General features: G+C 37.4%; 1 protein-coding gene across 1 annotated transcript in view; it reads right to left on the bottom strand.

The window, feature by feature from the left end:
- The window catches only part of CAPZA1 (capping actin protein of muscle Z-line subunit alpha 1), a 48,395-nt gene that overhangs the window by 18,136 nt on the left and 2,268 nt on the right, over window positions 1-27,991 (bottom strand). The window contains exon 2 of the mRNA XM_060090271.1: window positions 6,638-6,701. Coding sequence (XP_059946254.1) covers window positions 6,638-6,701 — 64 coding nt within the window. The remainder of the gene's footprint in view (window positions 1-6,637; window positions 6,702-27,991) is intronic.

Genomic DNA, 27,991 nt, shown 5'->3' with positions numbered 1-27,991 from the left:
TTCCTCCCTCCCCACCCCTTTCCCCCGTGGTATCCATACATTTGTTCTCTACGTCTATGCCTCTATTTCTGCTTTGCAAATAAGATCATCTATAGCATTTTTCTAGATTCCACATATATGCATTATTTTTTTTTCAATTTTTGAATTTTTTTTATACAACAGGTTCTTATTAGTTATCTATTTTATACATATTAGTGTATATATGTCAATCCCAATCTCCCAGTTCATCCCACCACCACCACCACCACCCCCGCCACTTTGCCCCCTTGGTGTCCATACATTTGTTCTCTACATCTGTGTCTCTCTGCCCTGCAAACTGGTTCATCTGTACCATTTTTCTAGGTTCCACATATATACATTAATATACAATATTTGTTTTTCTCTTCCTGACTTACTTCACTATGTATGACAGTCTCTAGATCCATCCACATCTCCACAAATGACCCAATTTCGCTCCTTTTAATGGCTGAGTAATATTCCATTGTATATATGTACCACATCTTCCTTATCCATTCATCTGTCGATGGGCATTTAGGTTGCTTCCATGACCTGGCTATTGTAAACAGTACTGCAATGAACATTGGGGTGCATGTGTCTTTTTGAATTACGGTTTTCTCTGGGTATATGCCCAGTAGTGGGATTGCTGGGTCATATGGTAATTCTATTTTTAGTTTTTTAAGGAACCTCCATACTGTTCTCCATAGTAGTGGCTGTATCAATTTACATTCCCACTAACAGTGCAAGCGGGTTCCATTTTCTCCACACCCTCTCCAGCATTTGTTGTTTGTAGATTTTCTGAGGATGCCCATTCTTACTGGTGTGAGGTGATACCTCATTGTAGTTTTTTGTTTGTTTGGTTGGTTTTTTTTGCAGTACGCGGGCCTCTTACTGTTGTGGCCTCTTCTGTTGTGGAGCACAGGCTCCGGATGTGCAGGCTCAGTGGCCATGGCTCATGGGTCCAGCCGCTCCACAGCATGTGGGATCTTCCCAGACTGGGGCACGAACCCATGTCCCCCGCACTGGCAGGCGGACTCTCAACCACTGCGCCACCAGGGAAGCCCCACTGTAGTTTTGATTTGCATTTCTCTAATAATTAGTGATGCTGAGCAGCTTTTCATGTGCTCTTTGGCCATCTGTATGCCTTCTTTGGAGAAATGTCTGTTTAGGTCTTCTGCCCATTTTTTTTTTTTTTCTTTTTGCGGTATGCGGGCCTCTCACTGTTGTGGCCTCTCCCATTGCGGAGCACAGGCTCCGGATGCGCAGGCCAAGCGGCCATGGCTCACGGGCCCAGCCGCTCCGCGGCATATGGGATCCTCCCAGACCGGGGCACGAACCCGTATCCCCTGCATCGGCAGGCGGACTCTCAACCACTGCGCCACCAGGGAGGCCCATCTGCCCATTTTTTGATTGGGTTGTTTGTTTTTTTTAATATTGAGCTGCATGAGCTGTTTATATATTTTGGAGATTAATCCTTTGTCCATTGATTTGCTTGCAAATATTTTCTCCCATTCTGACTGTTGTCTTTTTATCTTGTTTGTAGTTTCCTTTGCTTTGCAAAAGCTTTTAAGTTTCATTAGGTCCCATTTGTTTAGTTTTGCTTTTATTTCCACTACTCTAGGAGGTGGATCAAAAAAGATCTTGCTGTGATTTATGTCAAAAAGTGTTCTTCCTAGGTTTCCTCTAAGAGTTTTATAGTGTCCAGTCTTACGTTTAGGTCTCTAATCCATTTTCAGTTTATTTTTGTATATGCTGTTAGGGAGTGTTCTAATTTCATTCTTTTACATGTAGCTGTCCAGTTTTCCCAGCACCACTTATTGAAGAGACTCTTTTCTCCATTGTATATCCTTGCCTCCTCTGTCATAGATTAGTTGACCACAGGTGTGTGGGTTTATCTCCGGGCTTTCTGTCCTGTTCCATTGATCTATATTTCTGTTTTTGTGCCAGTACCATGTTGTCTTGATTACTGTAGCTTTGTAGTATAGTCTGAAGTCAGGGAGTCTGATTCTTCCAGCTCCGTTTTTTCCCCTCAAGACTGCCTTCGCTATTCAGGGTCTTTTGTGTCTCCATACAAATTTTAAGATTTTTTGTTCTAGCTCTGTAAAAAATGCCACTGGTAATTTGATAGGGATTGCATTGAATCTGTAGATTGTTTTGGGTAGTATAGTCATTTTCACAATACTGATTCTTCCAATCCAAGAACATGGTATATCTCTCCATCTGTTTGTGTCATCTTTGATTTCTTTCATCAGTGTCTTAGAGTTTTCTGAGTACAGGTATTTTATCTCTTTAGGTAGGTTTATGCCTAGGTATTTTATTCTTTTTGTTGCAGTGGTGAATGGGACTGTTTCCTTAACTTCTCTTTTTGATCTTTCGTTGTTAGTGTATAGGGATGCAAGAGATTTCTGTGCATTAATTTTGTAGCCTGCAACTTTACCAAATTCATTGATTGGCTCTAGTAGTTTTCTGGTGGCATCTTTAGGATTCTCTATGTATAGTATTATGTCATCTGCAAACAGTGACAGTTTTACTTCTTCTTTTCCGATTTGTATTCCTTTTATTTCTTTTTCTTCTCTGATTGCCATGGCTAGGACTTCCAAAACTATGTTGAATAATAGTGGTGAGAGTGGACATCCTTGTCTTGTTCCTGATATTAGAGGAAATGCTTTCAGTTTTCCACCATTGAGAATGATGTTTGCTGTGGGTTTGTCATATATGGCCTTTATTATGTTGAGGTAGGTTCCCTCTATGCCCACTTTCTGGAGAGTTTTTATCATAAATGGGGGTTGAATTTTGTCAAAAGCTTTTTCTGTATCTATTGAGATGATCACATGGTTTTTATTCTTCAACTTGTTAATATGGTGTAACACACTGATTGACTTGCGTATACTGAAGAATCTTTGCATCCCTGGGATAAATCCCACTTGATCATAGTGTATGATCTTTTTAATGTGTTGTTGGATTTTGTTTTCTAGTATTTTGTTGAGGATTTTTGCATCTATATTCACCAGTGATACTGGTCTGTAATTTTCTTTTTTTTAGTATCTTTGTCTGTTTTGGCATCAGGGTGATGGTGGCCTCGTAGAACGAGTTTGGGAGTGTTCCTTCCTCTGCAATGTTTTGGAAGTTTGTGAAGGATGGGTGTTATCTCTTCTCTAAATGTTTGATAGCATTCACCTGTGAAGCCATCTGGTCCTGGGCTTTTGTTTGTTGGAAGATGTTTAATCACAGTTTCAATTTCATTACTTGTGAGTGGTCTGTTCATATTTTCTATTTCTTCCTGGTTCAGTCTTGGGAGGTTATAGCTTTCTAAGAATTTGTCCATTTCTTCCATGTTGTCCATTTTATTGGCATAGAGTTGCTTATAGTGGTCCCTTAGGATGCTTTGTATTTCTGTGGTGCCTGTTGTAACTTCTTTTTCACTTCTAATTTTATTGATTTGAGTCCCCTCCTCTTTTTCTTGATGAGTCTGGCTAATGTTCAATCAATTTTGTTTACCTTCTCAAAGAACCAGCTTTTAGTATTGATCTTTGCTATTGTTTTCTTTGTTTCTATTTCATTTACTTCTGCTGTGGTCTTTATGATTTCTTTCCTTCTACTAACTTTGGGCTTTGTTTCTTCTTCTTTCTCTAGTTCCTTTAGGTGTAAGGCTAGATTGTTTATTTGAGATTTTTCTTGTTTCTTGAGGTAGGCTTGTATTGCTATAAACTTCCCTCTTAGAACTGCTTTTGCTGTATCCCATAGGTTTTGGATCGTTGTGTTTTCGTTTTAATTTATCTCTAGTTATTTTTTGATTTCCTCTTTGAGTTCTTCAGTGATCTCTTGGTTATTTAGTAACGTATTGTTTAGCCTCCATGTGTTTGTGTTTTTTATGTTTTTTTCCCTGTAACTGATTTCTAATCTCATAGCCTTGTGGTTGGAAAAGATGCTTGATATGATTTCAATTTTCTTAAATTTACCAAGGCTTGATTTGTGACCCAAGATGTGATCAGTCCTGGAGAATGTTCTGTGTGCACTGGATAAGAGAGTGTAATCTGCTGTTTTTGGATGGAATTTCCTATAAGTATCAATTAAATCTATCTGGTCTATTGTGTCATTTAAAGCTTCTGTTTCCTTATTAATTTTCTGTCTGGATGATCTGTCCATCGGTGTAAGTGAAGTGTTAAAGTCCCCCACTGTTACTGTGTTACTGTCAATTTCCTAATTTATAGCTGTTAGCATTTGCCTTAGGTATTGAGGTGTTCCTATGTTGTGTGTATATATAATTGTTATATCTTCTTCTCGGATTAATCCCTTGATCATTATGTAGTGTCCTTCCTCGTCTCTTGTAACATTCTTTATTTTAAAATATATTTTATCTGATATGAGTATTGCTACTCCAGCTTTTGATTTCCATTTGCATGGAATATCTTTTTCCACCCCCTCATTTTCAGTCTGTATACAGTGTCCCTAGGTCTGAAGTGGGTCTCTTGTAGACAGCATATATTTAGGTCTTGTTTTTGTATCCATTCAGCAAGCCTGTGTCTTTTGGCTGGAGCATTTAATCCATTCACGTTTAAAGTAATTATCAGTATGTATGTTCCTATTACCATTTTCTTACTGTTATGGGTTTGTTTTTGTAGGTCCTTTTCTTCTCTTGTGTTTCCCACTTAGAGAAGTTTATTTAGCATTTGTTGTAGAGCTGGTTTGGTGGTGCTGAGGTCTCTTAGCTTTTGCTTGTCTGTAAAGCTTTTGATTTCTCCGTCAAATGTGAATGAGATCCTTGCTGGGTAGATTAATCCCTTTCATCTCTTTAAATATATCATGCCACTCCCTTCTGGCTTGTAGAGTTTGTGCTGAGAAATCAGCTGTTAACCTTATGGGAGTTCCCTTGCATGTTATTTGTTGTTTTTCCCTTGTTGCTTTCAATAATTTTTCTTTGTCTTTAATTTTTGTCAATTTGATTACTATGTGTCTCAGTGTGTTTCTCCTTGGGTTTATCCTGCCTGGAACTCTCTGCACTTTTTGGACTTGGGTGGCTATTTCCCTTCCCATGTTAGGGAATTTTTCGACTATAATCTCTTCAAATATATTTTCAGGTCCTTTCTCTCTCTCTTCTCCTTCTGGGACCCCTATAATGCAAACGTTGTTGCGTTTAATACTGTCCCAGAGGTCTCTTAGGCTGTCTTCATTTCTTTTCATTCTTTTTTCTTTTCTTTTTTTTTTTTTTTTGTGGTACGCGGGCCTCTCACTGTTGTGGCCTCTCCCGTTGTGGAGCATAGGCTCCGGATGCGCGGGCTCAGCAGCCATGGCTCATGGGCCCAGCCGCTCCGCGGCATGTGGGGTCTTCCCGGACCGGGGCACGAACCTGTGTCCCCTGCATTGGCAGGCGGACTCTCAACCACTGTGCCACCAGGGAAGCCCCATTCTTTTTATTTATTCTGTCCTGCAGCAGTGAATTCCACCATTCTGTCTTCCAGGTCACTTATCCGTTCTTCTGCCTCAGTTATTCTGCTACTGATTCCTTCTAGTGTAGTTTTCATTTCAGTTATTGTATTGTTCATCTCTGTTTGTTTGTTCTTTAATTCTTCTAGGTCTTTGTTAAACATTTCTTGCATCTTCTCGATCTTTGTCCCCATTCTTTTTCCGAGGTCCTGGATCATCTTCACTATCATTATTCTAAATTCTTTTTCTGTAAGGTTGCCTATCTCCACTTGATTTAGTTGTTTTTCTGAGGTTTTATCTTGTTCCCTCATCTGGTATGAAGTCCTCTGCCCTTTCATTTTGTCTGTGTTTCTGTGAATATGGTTTTCCTTCCACAGGCTGCAGAATTGTAGTCTATACGTGTTATTATATGATATTTTAAGCAGGTAACCTTCTAATGTAAAACTAGAATTTCAAAATAAATGTTTCCTAAAATGAATCAAGATGCACAAAGATTATGATTTTACTTAAGGGGAACTTTAAGATGAATTAATTTATAACTTAAAATGGGATTATGATGATTGATATTAACGCAATGTTATAATGCCTCATTTACATTTTTCATTCTGTAAGTTGTGTTAACATAGTAAATAGAATGGAAGATTGTACATATATAGGAATAGTGGTTCCCAAATTGGCTGTGACTCAGAATCACCTGGACAACTTGATAAAACAGATTGATAAAACAGATTGCCCATTCTACCCCAGATCTAATGAATGAGAATCTTTAGAGGATAACGTTGGAATCTGTATATTTAACAAGCTTCCCAGATACAGTCAGTTCAGCCCCAGCTGCTCTAGAAAATGTCCTATGCTATGGCACTTCCTGAGTAAAAGCACTGAAGAGACTTAAGCTATATTTTATAATGATATAAAACAATTAAACATTATTTCTACATTTATCAGTATTAAATTACTTTAAATCTTTTCTCACATAAGATAGGTACCCTAATGTATGGGTTAAGAGCATGCTTTTGACTCAGACCTGGGTTTGAATCCTTGCTCTGACACTTACCAGCTGGGTGATGTGGGATAAATTATTTTAACCTTTTTGAATTTTGATTTCCTTAGCTATAGCTATAATGTTATAAGGATTAAAAGAGATAGCAAACACTCAATAAGTGCTCGTATGTGATTAAGGAGGGTTTAAAATAACTAAGTACGAATCTTTACTCACCATTGAACACTTCATTAAATTCCCCTGGGGGTGCGTGAGTGATGAATTTAGCAGCTATGCGTACCTAAACAGAAATAAAATTTTTAGTAAAAGAATTATGAAGAGTAGCATATAGGAGGGGAAGGAGAAGAGTAGCATATAAGAGGGGAAGGAATTAGCAGATAACAAAATTTTTATCACATCCCTTAAAATATAATTTCCTGTTTAAACCTTACTGTTTAGGAGCCTTCAGATTTTCTTCTCACAAAACATCTCAAAGTGTTTATTACCAATGCAGATTTGTTCTAATTTTGGGATATACATGCTGCTTTAATTTTGAATTTTTCTTTTTAAAAAGCTAAATAATCACTTTTTGGTCAAAATATACTGCAGTCACAAAAAGAGAAAGCTACGATACTATTTCATTTATGGACAGTTCAGCAAAACTAAATAAAATATTAACTAATTGGTATTATGCCAATTTGTGTTTATCCCAATGCAAGAATGATTCAATACTAATAAATCAATGTAACTTACAAATTAAAAGCAAAACCTTGTGATCATGCTGGAAAAAAAAGACAAAATTCAACACCCATCCAAATATCATAAAACAACAACAAAACTACTAGTTTTTAGTATAATAAACTTCCTTAACTTTATTAAGGGTTATCTACTAAAATTTTATGGCTTATTCAATAATGATGAAACATGAGCAGTGTCACTAATTTTAAAAGCAAGACAAAGATGACTCCTGTCACCTAAACTATTCAACACTGTACTAAAGGCCCTAAAAATGCCATGGAAAATATTTCTTTTGTTATTCATTCTAATTCCCTCCCCTGCCCACTACTGTCAATCTGTTCTGGATCTCTGATTAGAGATGTATGCTGAAATGTTATTATCTAACCTGCATAATTAATTTTTCCTCCTATGTTTTATCTTTTTTGTCATTTTATGCCTTGTGTAGGGAGAATTTCTCAGCTCCATTTTTCAACTCACTAACATGCTCTTCAGCTGTGCCCATTTTGTTTTCAGACAATTATTTTAACTGTTCTATTTTTAATTTCCAAGACTTTATTTCTTGTGTGTGCAATAATCTCTTCAGTCTCCTTGTGGTTATTAACTATACTTATTTTAAAGTCTTGTTTTATTGACTGTTTCTTAAGAATTTAGATATACTGTTTGTCGAGTTTGGTGCCTCTCTTTCATGGTACTGGTTTTCCACAAATGTTTGTTGCTCCTCTTTGAATTTAATTTAGTTTGCCTGTTCTGTTTACTTGTAGCTTGTCTCCTTGATTGTAGGGGAGGGAAAGAGTAGACTTGCTGTTGAGAATGTATGAGCTGATTACCTTCTGAGTGAGCCTCCTAAGGCCACAGGCTCCTTGGGGCACTGCCCTGCCTCTCTGCTCCCAGTGCTCATTCTCATTGCTATATTCTGAGGACAAATGCTATTCCTCTGCAGCTTAGCCCAGATGGGAATGAAAGGAGGAGCCAAGTGGTCTAGTAAGTTTAGAGAACAATTTCCCAACTAATCCACTCCAAGACTGTTCTGAGTTCTTCCCTTCTTGCTCCTTAAATAGATGTCCTCCCATGACACTACTTAAACTATTACTAATTTATTTCTCTTCTCATTCCACTTTTTCCTACTTTTTCATTTTAAAAGTTTTGGCATAAAAGGTAAGGTAAAACCATGTACTCAGTCTGCCATATAAATCAGTCTCTCATCTCTCATAAAGTAAAATATGAAATACAAAGAATATACAAACCTATATTAAAGAAAAAAAACAATTTGGAGTATCATTTAGCTATATCTATATCTCTATATATGTAATAATGATGTTAGCAATGATAATAGGACTGACCTCAAATGGGTCTCTCAGTATAATTCTAACACACTATGAGAGAAAGGACATTGAAAATTCCCTAATATCTGACGTAATGAGTAAAAAGATGATCAAATCACTGATGAGGGGCAAAGAGGAACATGGTATATCTGACAATAAGGTGAGCTCTACTTTCCAGATAGGCATCCTCTGTTGACTTCTTCCATTTCCTTCAAACAATTTTAAGTTCTTATTGACCCAGCCAAATTAAGGTTATCATCAAAGTCAAACCATTCTTAAGGGGGAAAAAAAAGACTTTTAAGAATCTTTGGAAAATAAAGCTGGGATTGAGAAGAGAATTAGAAAAAGATGGAAATACTTTACAACTTTAGAATCCCTAGGTTTATATGGAAGATCTTATGTGACTTTGCTCTGATTCTAAAAAGAGTAAAAGAAAAGCTGCTCCATAGCCAAACTTATCTTTTCAGTCAAGAAAGGCTTACTGATTCATGGAGCAAGGCAGAATGGAAAACCTGGATTCTAATTACTGGCTCTGTTGGTCCATTAACTAACTAGATTTGTGATTCTGGAAACATTGCTAACCTTTTTTGGTTCTGAGTTTCCTCATAATAATCCTACTCCTAAAAGAGATTAGGAGATCTGCAAAATTTCTTTGAGCTATAAAATTCTATATGACTTCTTAAGACTTAGAAGACAAAACTTTTATGTGGACCATCTGGAAGCAGGTATGAGGGATCTATATCACCAACACCTTAGGATATTCTTATGCACATACAGTTTGAGAACCCTAATGTGACAGGGTAATTGTCGATAATATATTATTTTTCTGGGATGAAAACTGGTGGAGATTAAGAGGAAATATTCCATAAAGCTCTTAAATTAACTGAGCAACAAAAATAAAACAAGGGGTTCTAATTAGGAAGTAAGAAATGCTGCTCAACTCATGAGAATTATATTACACAGGACTAATAGTTCCAATATGGATTTCCAACTGTGTATATCTGCTTTGGCATGTACACTTAATCATATTACTGTACTTGTCAACTGTTGGTGTCAATCACTTATTTAAGAAATTAGCAAACCTATTTTGAATAACAAACCTTTTTTTTAGTCTATTTGTGGCAAGTCTGTTGAGCAGCTATGGTCTATCCCACTTTCTGTCAAGGTGTATGTCCCATAATCCTTACATAATTATGAAATTCCCCTTGGTCAAGCAAAATTAAGTGTGTGTAGTTCAAAAATATATTCATATACTACCCCAAAAGCAACTTCCCTTAAAAGAAAAAAGCCACAGCCATATTTTACATACTACTTATTAATGTCTGAATGCATAAAAGTTACCAAATTGTAAATTCAAGTTACTAATATTTCTGAAGCTATCCACAAATTTTCAAAAGTTATAAAATCTAATGGAGTTTCCATAATTGAAAAACAGTCATTTGGATAATGGATGAAATGACTCTGCATGTAAAAAAGTAGCAGTTCATCCATTCAGCAAACATTTACTGAGCAGCTAGGAAGAGAAGAGTCAGTAAATAAAGATTAAATACTGAATAAGACATTGTCACCATTCTCAAAGGATCTGTCACCTAGATAGTAATATAGAAAACATTAAAAGGCACAATGAGGCACAAAGGAAGGTGCAATCAACTCTACATATGTATATAAGGAGGGGCTGGGGTGACCTTCAAAGGCAGTGATGTTTGAGCTGGATTGGAGGATGAGTAGATACCAAGGACAGCATTCCCCGTGGAGGGAACAATATGTACAAACTAAGACAACACAGCATAACAGACTGAATGCAGATATTTAAAAGATGTGCATAATGTAAAACAATGCTACTTTTTCTACTGATTCTTTCTGCATTTTCAAAAAAAAGTTTAAAAAAACACAAAATACTAATCATTTATGTTAATATGCAATAAATTTATCATTATATTAAAATGAATTGTTTTAAAAATCTGTAAGTTTTAATATCTAATACAATACATATAAGCCACATAAATAAAAACTCAATTTCTTGGCATTCCCTGGCAGTCCAGTGGTTAGGACTCCGTGCTTCCACTGCAGGGGGCAGGGGTTCAATCCCTGGTCAGGGAACTAAGATCTCACATGCCACATGGTGCAGCCAAAAAAAAGAAAACAAAAAACCCAACCAACCAACAAACAAAAACCAAAACTCAACTTCTATGAAAAAACTAAGTAGAAAAGATAAATGCACCTCTACATTCATTGAAGCATTATTTACAATAGCCAAGATATGGAAATAACCTAGATGAATGGATAATGATGTGATGTGGTGTGTGTGTGTGTACACATATATATGCAATGGAGTATTAGCCATAAAAAAGAATGAAAACTTGCCATTTGCAACAACATGAATGGACCTAGAGGGTATTATGCTAAGTGAAATAAGTCAGACAAAGAAAGACAAATACTATATAATTTCACTCATATGTGGAACCTAAAAAACAAATCAGAAAGAGTAACAGATACAGAGAACAAACAGGTGGTTGTCAGAAGGGAGGGGGTGGGGGGAGGAAAGAAATAGGTGAGGGAGATTAAGAGGTACAATTTCCAGTTTCAAAATAAATGAGTGACTGGTATGAAAGGTACAGTGTGGGGAATATAATCAATAACTATTAAGGGTTGTAGTTCATGCACAATCTTTATATGGTGACATACCATAACTAGATTTATTGTGGTAATCATTTTGAAATGTATAGAAATATCAAACCACTACACTGTATAACACGAACTAACATAGTGTTGTAGGTTAATTATACTTCAAAAACAAACTCATAGAAAAAGAATTCAGATTTGTGGTTACCAGAGACACGGGTGGGGAGAGAGGGTCAAAAGGTACAAACTTCCAGTTATAAGATAAACCAGAGACACGGGTGGGGAGAGAGGGTCAAAAGGTACAAACTTCCAGTTATAAGATAAATAAATACTAGGGATGTAATGTACAAAATGATAAACAGTTAACACTGCTGTATTTTATATATGAAAGCTGTTGAGAGAGTAGGTCCTATGGGTTCTCACCGTAAGCAAACTTTTTTTTTTTAACTATTTCTTTACTTTTGTATCTATGAGATGATGGATGTTCACTAAACTTACTGTGATAATCATTTCAAGATGTATGTAAGTCAAATCATATGCTGTACACCTTAAACTTATAGTTCTGTATGTCACTTATATGTCAATAAAACGGGGGGAAAAAAACAACCAGATTTCTAAGAGTGTAAATGGGTCCTGAAAGCAGAAGAGTTTGAGAAGTCTTCTATCTGTTAACATGGGTTGATATTTATCATGCTGTTGAGTGAAAAGGGCTACAAAATGATGTATTCCTGTTTTTTTAAAGTATATATATTTACATATATGTGTAGCTACTAACTTTTAACTGGGACTACCACTGATAGTAGTATTACAAAAGATACTTTTCGTCTATTTTTTGGCTTATCTCTATGTTCAAAAAGTTGTACAAGGAATATAAATTATTTGTATGAAAAAATTTTTTTAAATTTTTTACAAAGCAGAAAAGGGGCATGCCAACATTCCCCATACAATAAATAATTTTTAGAAAATTATCTGAGAATATCAAGAACCAGAGAAATGTCCAATTAAAGAAACCAAAACATCTAGTTTTTAATGAAAGTGGGGAGATTTGAAGATATATCCACTTGGCAAGGGTGAAGTTCTAAATGAGCAGTTAAAAGAAATGTAGACATCATTAGATGCCAACATGGGGTCCTAAAACACTGTCATGGTTGGACTTCCCTGGTGGCACAGTGGTTAAGAATCTGCCTGCCAATGCAGGGGACATGGGTTCGATCCCTGGTCCAGGAAGATCCCACATGCTGTGGAGCAACTAAGCCCCTGCACCATGACTACCAAGCCCACATGCCGCAACTACTGAAGCCCGTGCGCCTAGAGCCCATGCTCTGCAACAAGAGAAGCCGCTACAGGGAGAAGCCCGCGCATGGCGACAAAGATCCAACGCAGCCAGAAATAAAAACAAACCAAAAAAAAAAAACCACTGTCATGGTCAACAGTCCCCATGTTACCTTCTGAGAGTTAGTAAAAAAGATGGATTACAGTCGACCCTCTGTATTTATGGGTTCTGCATCCAAGGATCGAAGATATCCAGAGGAAAGAAAAATTCCATAAAGTTCCATAAGTCAAAACTTGAATCTGCCATACACTAGCAACTATTTACATAGCATTTACATTGTATTAGGCATTACAAGTAATCTAGAGATGATTTAAAATATAGGGCAGGATGTGCGTAAGTTAAATACTGTACCATTTTACGTAAGGGACTTGAGCATCCTCAGATTTTGACATCTTCGGGGGTCCCTGAACCAATCCCCCTCCATGGGACGACCATACTTAGTATTAGATAAACATCTGAGAGTCTTTGAAGACAGGCTTTGAAGTATTAAGTTGATTTGTCACTATAATAATACCATAAAAATACCTTGAAGGAATACCTGTAATAGAAATCGTAATGATATATTTATATAATCACTTTAAAATCTAAAGTGTGCTCCACAGTCTCTTTTACAATTTGGTTCACCCTCTCTCATTCTCCTACTGTTTAGCTCCTAGACCTATAGCTACACTCCCACCTCAGGGCTACTGCAATTTTTATTCCTTTTGCCAGAAATGTTCTTCTATCAGAGTTCACTTCCCTCTTCATTCAAGTCTCGGTTCAAATATCACCTACTAAAGTACCCTTCTCTGACTTCCTGACTTCTATAAATTAGCTACTGTACCCTCCACACCCTTCATAATTCTTGCCCCTTACCTGCTTTAAATTTCTTCAAGGAACTTGCTACCACTGAACATATACTTATTTTTACTGCTCAACACCTCCAAAAGAATTCCAAGAGCACAGAGCAGGGGTCTGCAAACTGCTGAAGTAAAAGGCCAGACAGTAAATATTTTAGGGCTGTGTGGGCCACATGATCTCTGTCCCAACTGTAAACTAATGAGCATAATTGTGTTCCAGTAAGACTTTGTTTTTTAACCGAGGTACAATTGACAAGTAAAGTTATAAGATATTTAAAGTGTACGATGTGATGATTTTGATATACATACACTTATACAGTGTGAAAGGATTACTCTCATTGAGTTAACACATTAGAGACTGCAATTTGTATTTCATGTAATTTTCACATCATGAAATATTCTTCAATTTTTTTTCTAACCATTCAAAATATATTAGCTGTTAGGCCATATAAAAACAGGCAGTGGACCAGATCTGCCAATTCCTAGCACACAGCATAAGAACTTGTTATGTTTGTTCATTGTTGTATACCTAGGACTGAGACCTGGCACAAGCTAGGAATGTAAATGAATGAATACTATTTTATTGTTTACAAAACTCTCTCATAACCTCTCTTTTGATCTTAAAACAGCCTGTTAAAAATAGGCAGGGAAGAGACTATTATCCCCACTGTAAATGAAGGAACAGGTTCAGAAGTGCCTTGTCCAAGGTCACATACGTACAAAGGGGTGGCACTGAACTAGACAATCATCTATACTATGCAGTACTAATAGGTATTAAAATTCAGGATTATCTATAGTGTGATCTGATGGATTTGGCCTAGCCCTTTTACAGTTTTGTTTTTAAACCAGGAATTGAGACAAAGCATTCCTTGTGAAAGCTGCAACTGTCACAAAGTTGGGAGGGGTAAATCAAATGATAAATAATAACTAAAAGTCAAAATTTTATCATCCAGCTTCAAAACTGGGTCAAAACTAACAAGATGAAATTTAACAGAGGTAAACAAAATCACTGGCACAAGCAAAAGGGAAAAGAGAAATGGCTAAGCAGCTAGTGATTGCAAAAATATTTTTGCTGCAATACAAATGAGGGATGACACAGTAACAGTAATTTAGTCAATCATTCTCAAGATTGGGATGGGGAAAGAAAGGTGACAGCAGGTATATCCCATGGAGGGGAGGCATGTAATCCCCCTCCTAATTGAGAATCAGTTTTATGGACGTTTTAGTTGAACAAAAACTTCACTCTGCTTAAAAAAAAAAAAAGTCCCTATTTCATAAAGTAACAGGTTCACTGTACATAACACTCATTAATATGATAGTGTCTGCGGTAAAGGGTATAACTCCATGTATTTTAAAAGGGGAGTAACTCAAGCCTCATACACAATTCTACCCCTTCATATATTTAAATATTCCCAAAATGTTAATTTCATGGAAGGCACTGTATTATGTTTCTAACCTAAATAGGGGCAATTTAAAGCCTATAAGTATCAATGAAAGATAAGTTTTCTTAGATTTCAGCTTCTTCCCATTTTTCTTATCCTCTTACCTCTCCAAAAAGGAAAATAAAGTAAAATACTCAATCCTTACAATATTCAAAATTTCATTTTTATATTACTAATATCTGTACTGAAGTTTAAAAATGAAACTGAGAAGTAATATATCCCATTGTTCCCTAGAAACTGCTTAATTTTGTAAATTTTAGTAAGAAAGTTTAGAAAATGTAGTAGAAAAATAAATTTACAAAATTTTTATAAAACTCAAATCTTTTTTTTTTTTTTGGTCATGCAGCTGCGCCATGCAGCTTGTGGGATCTTAGTTCCCCGACCAGGGATTGAACCCAGGCCCTAGGCAATGAAAGCACCGAATCCTAACCTCTGGACCGCCGGGGAATTCCTTTAAATAATCTTTTAATAACAGATCCCACACATTTCAATATTACATCTATTCATAACTACCTTTTAAAGTAGTTTCCTTAACAAAAGAATTTGAAGTTGAATATTTAACAACTGCAGCTCTTTGTGAATGCTCGGTAGATAATTCCAGACAGGCAAGGAAGAAATCTTTCACTAGATAATATCCATATTCCAATTATCAGCAAGGCCCAGGTCAGTTTATACTGCCCAAATTTTGTATACTTCATGAGCCAAATCTCTGCCAGCAAGGTATCTATGAAAATCTTTATCTCCCTCATTAGTGTATTAAAGACTTCACTTCTGGGCCTTTACTCACACTGTCCTTGAGTTTGTGCCTCTCTCATCTTTGCCTGTCTAAATCACTCCTATTTTCCAAGGTTGGGGAATCTGTTTCTTTCAAAGATATATTCCCCATTACTTAAAGTCTCAAGAATCCTCTGTTACTTCTACCATACTTTGAACATTTATCATAGCACCTAAAATATAACTGCTGTTGACAATTAGTTCTATAGGTACCATTCTGTTCCCGAAGACTTAAGTTTTCTTTGGACAAACTGCCTTGCTTTCTTTTTCTATCCTATACAGGGTCTAGCAAAGTAAACGGCACATAGGCAATTAGTAAATGTTTACAAAATCCCTTTTGAATAAAATGACACTAAGGAAGTGTGCTTAGCTTTTAAGATTATTATGAGGTACTATGGCAAAATGGAAAGATAAAGACTCTGGAGTTGGACAGGCCTGGATTTGAATTTCAGTCTATTAATCTCTTTGAATCACAGCCTCTCCCTAAAGTGGGATACTATCTACTTCTTAGAATTGCTGTGAAGGTTAAATAAGATAATATATGTCAAGTCTTTGGCAAAATATTTAAAACATAATATGGAGGCTCAGTAAATGTCAGTTATTATTAAGCGGTCACAGCAAGATAATTGCTGCTTTAAATTATTAAACTGAACAAAGCCTTCAAATTATTGAGAAAATAATTCCTCCCTTCCAGAAGTTCTTTGGGTCCTAGTCACCTAATATTCTCCATCATTACAATCTTCATCAATAACTATAAACATCAACAACTTTTTTTGACCAAAAAAAGTTTTTAAAAGTGACTCTACTCTGCTTCCCTTTATTTTTTTTATTTTTATTTTTAAAATATTTATTTATTTTGGCTGTGCCAGGTCTTAGCTGTGGCATGCGGGATCTTTAGTTGCCATGCAGACTTCTTAGTTGCAGCGTGCATGCAGGATCTAGCTCCTGACCAGGGATCAAACCCGGGCTCCCTGCATCGGGAGTGCAGAATCTTACCCACTGGACCACCAGGGAAGTCCCTCTGCTTCCCTTTAAATTGATAATACATCTTTTCAAAGTTTACTCATGTTTTCAACTAGGCTATACTTCAAAAAAATAGTAGTAAATTGTGCTTTCATAAATATTTATTTTACTTATTTTTATTCTACATCATTCCAGAAGTATTCAAGGATAAGCAGTTGCATTCCTCTTCCAGAAAGAGATAATACCTTATTCTTATCCTGGTAAGAAAGTTCTATTTGCACGGAATTCAATGTTATTTCTTAAGACAGTTTTTCCTATTTGAAGATATTTAGGATGTTACTGCTGTTGTTATTATTATTATTTTGTATTTTAAGACTATTTTTTCTAAGAGCAGTTTTACGTTCACAACAACATTGAGAGGAACATACAGAAATTTCCCATATACTCTGTCCCCCCATGTGCAGTCCCCCCCATTATTAAAATCCCCACCAGAGCGGTACATTCGTTACAATTGATGAACTTACACTGACACATCTTTATCATCCAAAGCCTGTAACTTACATTAGGGTTCACTCTTTGTGGTGCACACTCTATGGATTTGGACAAATGTATGACATGTATCCACCATTATAGTACCATAGAGTATTTTCACTGTCCTAAAAAACCTCTGTGCTTTGCCCATTCATCTCTCTCTCCCCCTAGGATGCTATTTGTTTGTTTGTTTGTTTTAAAATACATCTTGCCTCAATGTAGTTCATTTTTTTGGTCTGCTTCTAAGGCTTTCAGTATATCAACAATAAACTGCCTGGGGCAATAATTTAATAGATGGTTCCAAGCTGCTGACATGCATGTATTTCAGTATCAAACTAGCTCTAGAATTCCAGTTTCAGTGCCTTTATCAAACAAAATCCCTGCTGGCAGAGAGTTCCCAGAGGCTAGTGAGAATTTAATTTGGGGCTATAATTTCAGAAAAAAATACATTTTCAGTGATCTCCAAGGCCATATGGAATAAAAGGTTTCACTTAATAAACTTATGGTTAGCTATGTTTTTTTAAATTCCAAATAAGCTAAATATTATTTTCCCAGTTTAGACCTGGCGATATTATAAAGATTCAGAATGCAATTAGGGGACTTCCCTGGCGGTCCAGTGGTTAAGACTCTGTGCTCTCACTGCCAGGGGCCAGGGTTCAATCCCTCGTCAGGGAAACTAAGATGTTGCAAGCCGTGTGGCATGGCCAAAAAAATAAAATTTTAGATGTATATATTGATAGTTTATTTTGATTTATCATTATCAGTAAGGCCTAAGGTTTAAAAAGCATAGATATGTCTAAATTAGAATCAACATTATAAAAAAGATGGCGACACTTTCAAGTAATTTGTTTTATGTATACTCTTTTAAAAGCCATTTCAAGTATTTCTTAGAAACTGTTCTATTAGTAACCACTATACACAAACAGGTAGTGAAGGCAGGCAAGTTTAAGTAGAGCAATTTCATTTTTAAAAAGTCTACCAATGCTAAAGAAAACAGCTTGAAGATTTATTAAAGTAATAATATAACACACATGGAGTGCCAAAGACTTTCTCCTTGTCCAAACTTTAGTCAGGCTTCTCTGAGCCCTCTTCTCAGTTAGGTCTTTATCTTGGCCCCATCCTGCCTATGGCCTGCCTAGCCCAGTCTTAGCAAGAATCCTGCTCTCAGTTTAAAGAGAATTCCCCCACTCTTGATATCTGTTGAAGTTCCTTGTCCCCAACCTTTGATGTATAAGTCCTCTATCTTCTGTTAGCAAGAATCCTTCTACCCTTGATGTCTCCTGTTAGTAATTTTCCACCTACTGACCCGCTCACTTGCTTGTTGGCTATTCATGCCCAGCAGTCTTTGCTTATTTGGACCTGAACTCAATCTCTCTCCCCTAATACAAAAGTATTGAATAAAGTCTTCTTATCATTTTAACAAGTGTCAGATTAATCTTCTTTAACAGTAGTCAGCATTGTATTTTATGCTGTATAACAGTAATATAAAAACAACATACTTAACCATAAAATTTACAACATTTAAGAACCAAAAAATAGCTCCTATTTTGTTTTCTAGTTATCTTTCCCAACCATTCCCTTTTAATTTACAACTTCTCTATGCACCGAGTTAGAAGGAAATCATTCCTCAGTCCTCACTCTGGACTATCCTAATATAATACATCCAAAATGTAGGTAAAAAGATTTCCAAGTATATATCTTTAGTGTTCATTTAGAAGTTCAAAGTGACAAAGCCTTAAGTCAAAAAACAAACAAAAAAAGTACTGGCTCAATCTCAGTAAAGATAAAAAAGCTGTCTGATCTTAAATGCAAAACAGCATTGATATACATATGAAAGGAGGGAAAGGACCCTATTTGGCTTAATTAGAGGATTTACCTAAATGTCTAGATCAAGAACTGAGGAAATATAAAAGTCTGAGATATAGTGTTCTAATGGGTTAGAAAAAAAGACTAAAGTGAGTGAAAAGATCACATAAGCGAATTGTTAAAATATACATTCTCACCCCCAATCCTAGGAGCGTGGGCAGATAGGTAAAAAGTTCCAAGCGGCCAGATACAATGACTATTGTTTTGGAAATAATCAGGACCAAATTAAGAAATCAGGGGAAAATCCACCCAAACGCCTTGAGATTCACGTGCCAGAAAGCAATGATGCAAATGCCAAGTCCAAATAGGCAGAGTTCAGCAGTGAGGGCCCATGCTGGCTTGGAAACAGATGCAGTGGGAAGAAGCATTTTGCCTTTAAGATCTGGTGCATATCTGGCACGTTATGGTATTTCTAACTTAAAGGTATATCTTTTTACCAAATTTATCTTTTTTTTTCAAAATCATTGGGAGTCAGATCTGGTTTCACATGCCAGCTTTAGCACTTAATTACTTGGGTCTTAGCTTCTTCATCTGTGAGTATAATACCTGCTCATATATCTAGCACTGCTTTAGGAATCCAATGAGGTAACATGAGACGGACTTAGACATAGCAGATACTTAACTTTCTTTCCCTAAGCAAATGCCTAGATGTTATTGAATCTTTGTGTTTACCAATTTGTTCATTCACTCAAAACAAAACAAACTATACTTTATCGGGTCCCAGGCACTGAGGTGAGCTGAGTACTAAAGATAAAGACAAAAAAGGAGAATGGCAGGGACTTCCCTGGTAGTCCAGTGGGTAAGACTCTGAGCTCCCAGTGCAGGGTCCCTGGGTCTGATCCCTGGTCGGGGAACTAGATCCCGCATGCCGCAACTAAGACCCGGCTCGGCCAAAAAAAAATAAAAAAGGAGAATGGCAAAAGAAGTAAGCCAACAAATTCCCTTTTGCCTTAAGCCTTGGTTCTGAAGAACAGCTATACAATTAGAACCACCTGGGGAGCCTTAAAATTACTGATGCCTGGGTTCCACCCACAGAGCTTCTGATGTAATAGACCTGGGGTACAGCTTGGGCACCAGAATTTTTAAAAGCTTCCTAGGGTGATTCTCATGTGCTGCCAAGGTTGAAAGCCACTACCTTAAGCTAATACTAAGTGCAAATCTTCACAGTGGATACAAATAACATAAGACAAGCATACAGTCAGCATCCTGGCTTTTCAAATCTTTGTATACTTTACCACTGTTAGCAAAACAACTTTACAAACAATAGCCCTCAGTAAAGATGTGTCAATCATTTAAAAATAACTAATCCAAAGCACCAAAACTGCCAAATGAGTATTACAGACAATATACAACATGGAACTCTTAGGAAGGAGATGGATATGGGTTGGGTTGGTTAAAGACAACTACAGGGAAGGGGATCTAAGCTGGGCTCTACAAAGCGCTTTAAATAGCAGGGAGGTGGGAGAAAGAGGGAGGGCATTACAACTAAGGGAACTGGTAAGAATAAAAAAAGGTAGGGAAGAAACAGTGTTTTGTAAGCAGACCAGTTTGGTAGAAACAGATTTATTTGGAGATAATAAAAGCGAAAGGAAGAGTAAAATGAGTCAGATGGCAGTAGTTACGCTAACAATTCTGGTTTTATTCTGTAGGTAATGGAGAACTGCCAAAGCCTTCTGTGTGGGAAGTTCCATTAACAAAAATTAATCTGGAAGTACTGGAGTCCTCAATATGGCTTCACAAAACCTGGAAATTAGTCTGCCCTCTAAGAGTTAGTTAACTATGAAATTAAGAATACTATCCAACATATATACACTACCAAACGTAAAATAGCTAGCTAGTTGGAAGCAGCTGCATAGCACAGGGAGATCAGCTCGGTGCTTTGTGACCACCTAGAGGGGTGGGATAGGGAGGGTGGGAGGGAGGGAGACGCAAGAGGGAAGAGATATGGGAACATATGTATATGTATAACTGATTCACTTTGTTATGAAGCAGAAACTAACACACCATTGTAAAGCACTTATACTCCAATAAAGATGTTAAAAAAAAAAAAAAGAATACTATCCAAGCAAGATTCATTCACTCATTCATTCAACAAATATCTGAAGGCCTACTATGAAGGCACTGTTTTAGGCAATGGTGATTCAACAGTATATGGTCCTTACAGAGCTTACATTATAGTGGGTAGAGAGACAATAGATAAGATTTTTAAAATATTTACTTTATTTATGATCATTTATTTTTGGCTGCATTGGGTCTTTGTTGCTGCGCATGGGCTTTCTCTAGTTGTGGCGAGCAGGGGCTACCCTTCATTGGGGTGCACGGGCTTCTCACTGCGGTGGCTTCTCGTGTTGCAGAGCACGGGCTCTAGGTGCGTAGACTTCAGTAGTTGTGGCATGTGGGCTAAGTAGTTGTGGCTCGCAGGTTCTAGAGAGCAGGCTCAGTAGCTGTGATGCACGGGCTTAGTTGCTCCGCGGCATGTGGGATCTTCCCGGACCAGGGCTCGAACCCGTGTCCCCTGCATTGGCAGGTGGATTCTTAACAACTGTGCCACCAGGGAAGTCCAACAATAGATGAGATTTAACAACTAACCTACATGGTATGCTAGCTAGTGATAAATGCTAAGGAGTAATAATAAAGCAGGGAAAGAGGATATAAAATGGTAGATTGGAACTGGACAGGATGATCACAGAGGGCTTCACTGAGAAGGTAATTTCTGATTAAATATCTGAAGGAAGTGAGGGATATAGAAGGAAGAGAACTCCAAAGAACAGATCAAATGCAAAGACCCATTAAGTGAGGATGTGTGGCTAGAGAGGACCAGGGGAGAATAGGTAGGAGATAAGGTCAGAGACATAAGTGGTAAAGAGGTAAATCCCAGATCATGTAGGGACTTGTAGTTAGAGTAAAAATTGTTATTCTGAAAAAGATGGGAAGCCACTGGAGGATTCTGAGCAGAGGAGTGACATATTCTGACTTACATTTTTTAACCAGATCACTCTGGGTGCTTCATTGAGGACAGACTGCCTATGGAGAGACAAAAGCAGAAGCAGGGAGACCAGAGAGAAGGCCAGTGCAATAATCTACATGGGAAATCATGGTGGCTTCTTCCAAGATGGTTGAAATAGGGGTATGGTGAGGAACAGCCAAGTTCTAGGTATGTTTTGAAGGCATAGCCTATAGGATTTGCTAATGGACAGTATGTGTATTGTGAGAGAAGCAGGAATCAAAGATGGCACTAAACTTTTCGGCCTGAGCAACTAAAGAATGAAGGTGCCATTAACTAAGAGGGTAAAGACTGCAGGAGAAACTGCAATATGCAAATTTTTGATATATAATGACTTCCTTCCAGCCTTGTAAAATTTGTCTGGAGAAAGGAAGTCCACTGCTGTTAAAAGTTAGAAGGTGCACTACGCAAAGATCTGACTTGGTCTTGGTGTTGGAAATATATCCCTACTATGGAGGAAAACACCATTAAAATGTTACACTGTATAGTTACATCTCTGGTTCTGACTCCATGCTTAAACTGAGAAAATTATAATTTGATTTCCTATGTATCTGATCTACTTGAAAAAAGGAATCTAATCCCTCCTGTATTTATTAAATTAGTTGCTATCCTCCTTTTATACACTAGTTTCATCAGCCTAGCTAATATGAGTTTGTCCCTTACTATCCTGATGAATCAAGCTTCTGAACTTAACAGGCAGAGGATTACGATATGAATGGTGGTTCTCGAGTTGCACAATAATTATTGGGAAGCTTATTAAGAATAGATTCCTGGGGCTTCCCTGGTGGCGCAGTGGTTGAGAGTCCGCCTGCCGATGCAGGGGACACGGGTTCATGCCCTGGTCTGGGAGGATCCCACATGCCGCGGGGCGGTTGGGCCCGTGAGCCATGGCCGTTGAGCCTGCGCGTCCGGAGCCTGTGCTCCGCAACGGGAGAGGCCACGACAGTGAGAGGCCCACATACCGCAAAAAAAAAAAAAAAAAGAATAGATTCCTGAACACTGGTCCACCCAAATTCTGATTCAGCTGGTCTAGGGAAGAACCCAGAAATCATGCTTTCGAAAGAAACACATAAGCAATTCTGCTGTAGGCAATAATGTTCTGAGGTTCTTAAGAAGACAAACAGTGCTCTTGACCTTGTCATGAGGACTTTCAAGATCTTTAAACTTCTAAAGTCATGTTTCTCAATACCTTGAGTTTGTAACACATTTTATTTATTTATTTATTTATTTATTTATTTCATTTATTTTTTTTTGGTACACGGGCCTCTCACTGTTGTGGCCTCTCCCGTTGCGGAGCACAGGCTCTGGACGCGCAGGCTCAGCGGCCATGGCTCATGGGCCCAGCCGCTCCGCGGCATGTGGGATCTTCCCAGACCGGGGCACGAACCCGTGTCCCCTGCATTGGCAGGCAGACTCTCAACCACTGCGCCACCAGGGAAGCCCCTATAACACATTTTAAATACTAGAATTCTTAGTGGCATATTTGTAGACGCTCAAAAGAGCACTATGCAAATTTGGTAGTAATTTTTTTCCCCCTCGCTGCGGGATCTTAGTTCCCGGACCAGGGATTGAACCCTGGCCTATGGCAGTGAAAATGCAGAGTCCTAATCACTGGACCGCCAGGGCATTCCCCAAATTTGGTAGTAATTATAATGCAGTCATGACCAGAAAACATCAGTATTTCAGTGTCTATACAAGCATCCACATCACTATACCACTAAACTTGGCTGCAGTTTAGGATTATGCCATTATTTCAGTAGAATTGTTTGCTATCTCAATTCATTACCTACTATCTACTCAAAGGAATCAAAGTGGGTAAAGGCACAGGTCTGGAAGTAGATTACCAGCGGATTGCATCTGCTCTACTATTACTAGTTCTGGACACTTGGTTATATATTTTTTAACCTGAAATGTGCCTCAGTTTACTCAACTTAAAATGGGGTAAGCAGCCTATGGGGATATTTTGAGATGAATACATTTTAATGCATAAAGTATCTAGCACATTATAAGGACTTAAATGTAACCTAGATGCAAAACAAAGAATTCACAAGGCAAAGTTCTCTCATGTTCCGATAAACCCACCACCTTTCTTTAGTGCAGCCTGGTATCATGCTGTCTTCCTGTTTATGCATTATATATATCACAACCTACACTTCAAATGATGCACTCAACTGAACATTCCATCTACAGAGACACTGCCCTAACAATATGCATGTGTAGTTATAGCAAAGATAAATTTTACATACTGCTCAAAATTTAGTAGTATGAAGATGGTAAGTCAGTGAAAATATAGAAAGAAAAGGGGAGGCTGGAGGCAAAGAGAACAATTAAGAATGTTGTTAAAAATAATCCAAGCATAAGAAAAGGTCCTGTATAAAGAAAACGGTAAAAGGAATGTGGACAGTTTAGACATATTGTTCAATGAAAAGTATACTTACTTATTTGAAAATAATAAAATAGAAATAAATACATAAAATAGAAAAGAAACTGGTAATATTGGCTGCAGCTCAAGGGAACTGGGCAGCTGGAAAATGGGTGGGAGGGGACTTTTTACTCATGTCCTTTCCTACCATTTTAAGCATGTGATTATAGTTCCTATATACTCAAAATAATTTTTTTAAAAAGACTAATGGAAATGGAGGAAGAGAACCTAATGATAGGAAGAAGAATTTACAGGACTGAAATACTAATTGAACATGAGAGGAGAGGTTAAGGATGAAAAAGATGATGGCAGTGTTCCGACCCTATGTGACTAAAAGAGAATACTGGTGGGATGAGCAGAAATGCAGAGGTTGGCAGGAGGTTCTGATAAAGGAAGAAGGGAAAATAATAGTAAGTACATATTAAAATTATCACCTAGTTCAGAAATCTGTAAGTAGTCAAACTGTCTATCAAAAATTATCACGGGGGCTTCCCTGGTGGCGCAGTGGTTGAGAGTCCACCTGCCGATGCAGGGGACGCGGGCCCCGGTCCGGGAGGATCCCACATGCCGGGGAGCGGCTGGGCCTGTGAGCCGTGGCCGCTGAGCCTGTGCGTCCGGAGCCTGTGCTCCGCAACGGGAGAGGCCACACCAGTGAGAGGCCCGCGTACCGCAGAGAAAAAAAAAAAGGGGGGGGGGAAATTATCACAACTAGTTTCCCCTATTCAGAGTTTTTATTTTCAGGACCTGATCCATATAAGGTCTTTAACTTTTTTATTTTTTTCAAAAAGATGAAGGAGTTTGTGCACTGGAGACAGAAAAGAACAATGACACCTGATCCTACAGTGTGTGTTTTTCTGAGCTCTAAAGGAGAGAACTTATAGAAGATGAAGGAAATACTTTTATTAGGGGTTTTTCAAGGCTCAAAGTATACATAGTTGGCCCTCTGTATCCATGGACGCTGAAACAGAGGGATGACTGTACTACAACGTTTTATATAAGGGACTTGAGCATCCGTGGATTTTGGTATGGTGGGGGTGGGTCCTGGAACGACTACCCCACAGATACCTAGGGACAACAGTATACATACTGATTTTGATATGCAATAAGGCTTCGGAACTTTATGGAATTTACTAGGAAAATGCTCCCAGGGGATCAAATGTTCTTAGCAGTGCCATGACAGAGCACCAGTAACGGCAGTAGATGCTCAGGCACAATGAATGCTGGAAGAGGCACCCAGAGTGTGGACACATTCTTGAACACAAGAAATACCTACAGATTACCAGAAATAATTGGGGAGGGAGAATGAGGGAGCATGAGCTGGGGAAATATAAGAATGAATGAACCTGTGATTGATTGGTCTCTTTCATACCAATAGCTTGTGCCTACACTATGTACCTGGTAGTATGCTAGGCACTAGATAAAAAGACTTGGTTGCAGTAACCAAGAATTTCACAGGTTCGTTATGGGGCAAATGTGCCAAAGTAAACAATGACAGAAACTCCTGGAACATTTTAATGTTTCAGTTTCTTAGAGTTGTGTGTGTGTGTGTGTGTTTTTAATTAGAGTTTGAAAAAGTTCATTAAACTTTGTTCAGTCAGTCTGATCCAATTTCCCTTACCTATTTTAGAAGAAAACTTTCGAGGCCCACAGAGGTATGTGATTTTTCAAAAATCACACCGGTGACCAAAAGCATAGCAAGGACAGGCCAAATCTCCTGAGGCTCAGAATCCTTCCTTCCCACTACCCCCCCATAATACCTCATTTATAATTCATTAAATGGATGACTCTATTCTGATTTCTTCATTCATGGATACATGCTAAAAACAGTATAGTGAAAAAAAGCATGGCTTCTGAATTAGACCAACCTGGGGTCTGAATTTTTTTGACAAATTACACTGCTTTGCTTAGCATTAAGGCTGGTCCTAATAAAATAGCTAGATGTTCTAGAAGAAATTATAATGAACCTACGCTCCTCACCAAAGATTGGCATCTGAGTTTGTACCTGCTTAGGCTTTATGCTCCTGTCCAAGGACTTTTAACAGATTATATGAATACTACTCAGCAAAGCTAACAGAAGATTTTTAAATGGTAGTATTAATTCTAGTCAACGACTTATTACAAAATAGCCATGGCAATTAAGCTTTAGGGTTTATTTCGCCCTAAAGGGTAATAACTCACCTACTAAATTAAGGGGGTAACACATAATCAAGGAAATCCACTTTAAAAGTATAAATATCTTTCATGAGCTCTAACAGAGCCCTCAAATTTCAGTATCTATTTACAACATTTTCCACATCTCTCCTAAATAATTTTGATAAGCCCATTTCTCAAAAAGTGCCTTAAAAACGGCACTGTCTAAACTAAAAGCAAAGGGATCCATTTTTCAGTTATGGTACTTTTGAAGTTGTACACAAATATTCTACTAGTTAGGCTGAAGGGAAAAAAATGTGCTAGTAGCACTTTTTTCAGCCCTAAAATTCTGTCTGCATTTATGTTTTAAAAATGCTGAATCATGAAATAAAGGAAACAGTCAGTGCAAAGAATCCAAACACCTCAAGTTTCCTAATTATGGCATCTTTTCATTTTGGAACCAAGTAACTGAAGAGTCTAAGTAACTAGAGGAGTAGAGCTCATTCTCAGAAACTGAACTTGAGGATAAAACTAAAAGTATTTATTTCTGCAAGTTATTATACTTTCAACTTCCTGTTTTATTTAGGCAGCTCATCATGACCATTTCAGGTAACAATGCAGAAGTTAAAAAACCCAACTTCCTCTTTATAAAGTGATAAAAACTTCAGCAGTTAGTTATGAGAATGGTTGATCTTACTAGCTTTTATAGAAATACTTGCAAGGAAATCAGAGACCATCACCACCAAATTCACCTCTGGGTTCACTGCTTTCAGAAAATGTAACAAAGATAAAAAGCAGTATTAAAATATATTTGGCATGACACACATGTGTTAAAAAAAATCAAATCAAATGCAGTTGAGGTCTTAGTTAAAATAAGAAAAAAATGAAAACTTCACGGTTCCTTCGAGGAAGAGTCAATATACAAACTAAGCCTGAAAATATCTTGTTTGTAATAGTGCCTTGGTTATGAAAGTTTTGTACAACAAGAATCTCGCTTAAGGGTCACTTATTGTTTATGAATGCTAAGATATTCATATCAACAAGTCTTTTTGGAAAAATACTTTTTCAATTCTTGAATTCAGTTAAAAGGCATCAGAAGCCTGGAGGAAAGGGGGTCAAGGTAGGTATAAAACTGAAGGAGAATTTAAGTAATCTTACAAGTCAAAGCCCTTTCTTTTTACTTATTGATCCACAACAGAGAAATACAGATCACTTCATCTCTGGGAATAAAAATCTAACAAAATTTCAGTAATCCCAAATCATATGGATTTACTATATGAGGTTTTTTATATCAGCTATTCTTAATTATCTACACTAATGAAAACAATGTAGTTAATCTAAAACCTGTTCACTGAATATAAAATTCATCAACATTTTTTGGCAGTAGATTTACCTTACTAATTATGATTTGTTTGCTTTGTCATTATTAAAATTAAACAGCAAAAGAGGTATGCTGGGAGATAAGAGAAAACTGGTCAGAGATCTGCTATTACAAAATCAAGGCTGTTAATGTTACTAATTTGAACACTGTCAATATCCAAAAACATCTTAATTTACATTTTGAAATACATATTTTCCCCCCAAGTTTAATTAGAAAGGCATTCT

The sequence above is a fragment of the Mesoplodon densirostris genome, chromosome 2 (assembly GCF_025265405.1).
Source record: "Mesoplodon densirostris isolate mMesDen1 chromosome 2, mMesDen1 primary haplotype, whole genome shotgun sequence".
NCBI lineage: Eukaryota > Metazoa > Chordata > Mammalia > Artiodactyla > Ziphiidae > Mesoplodon > Mesoplodon densirostris.
The sequence above is the reverse complement of the archived record's forward strand: the minus strand, read 5'-3'. Positions and strand labels throughout refer to the sequence as shown.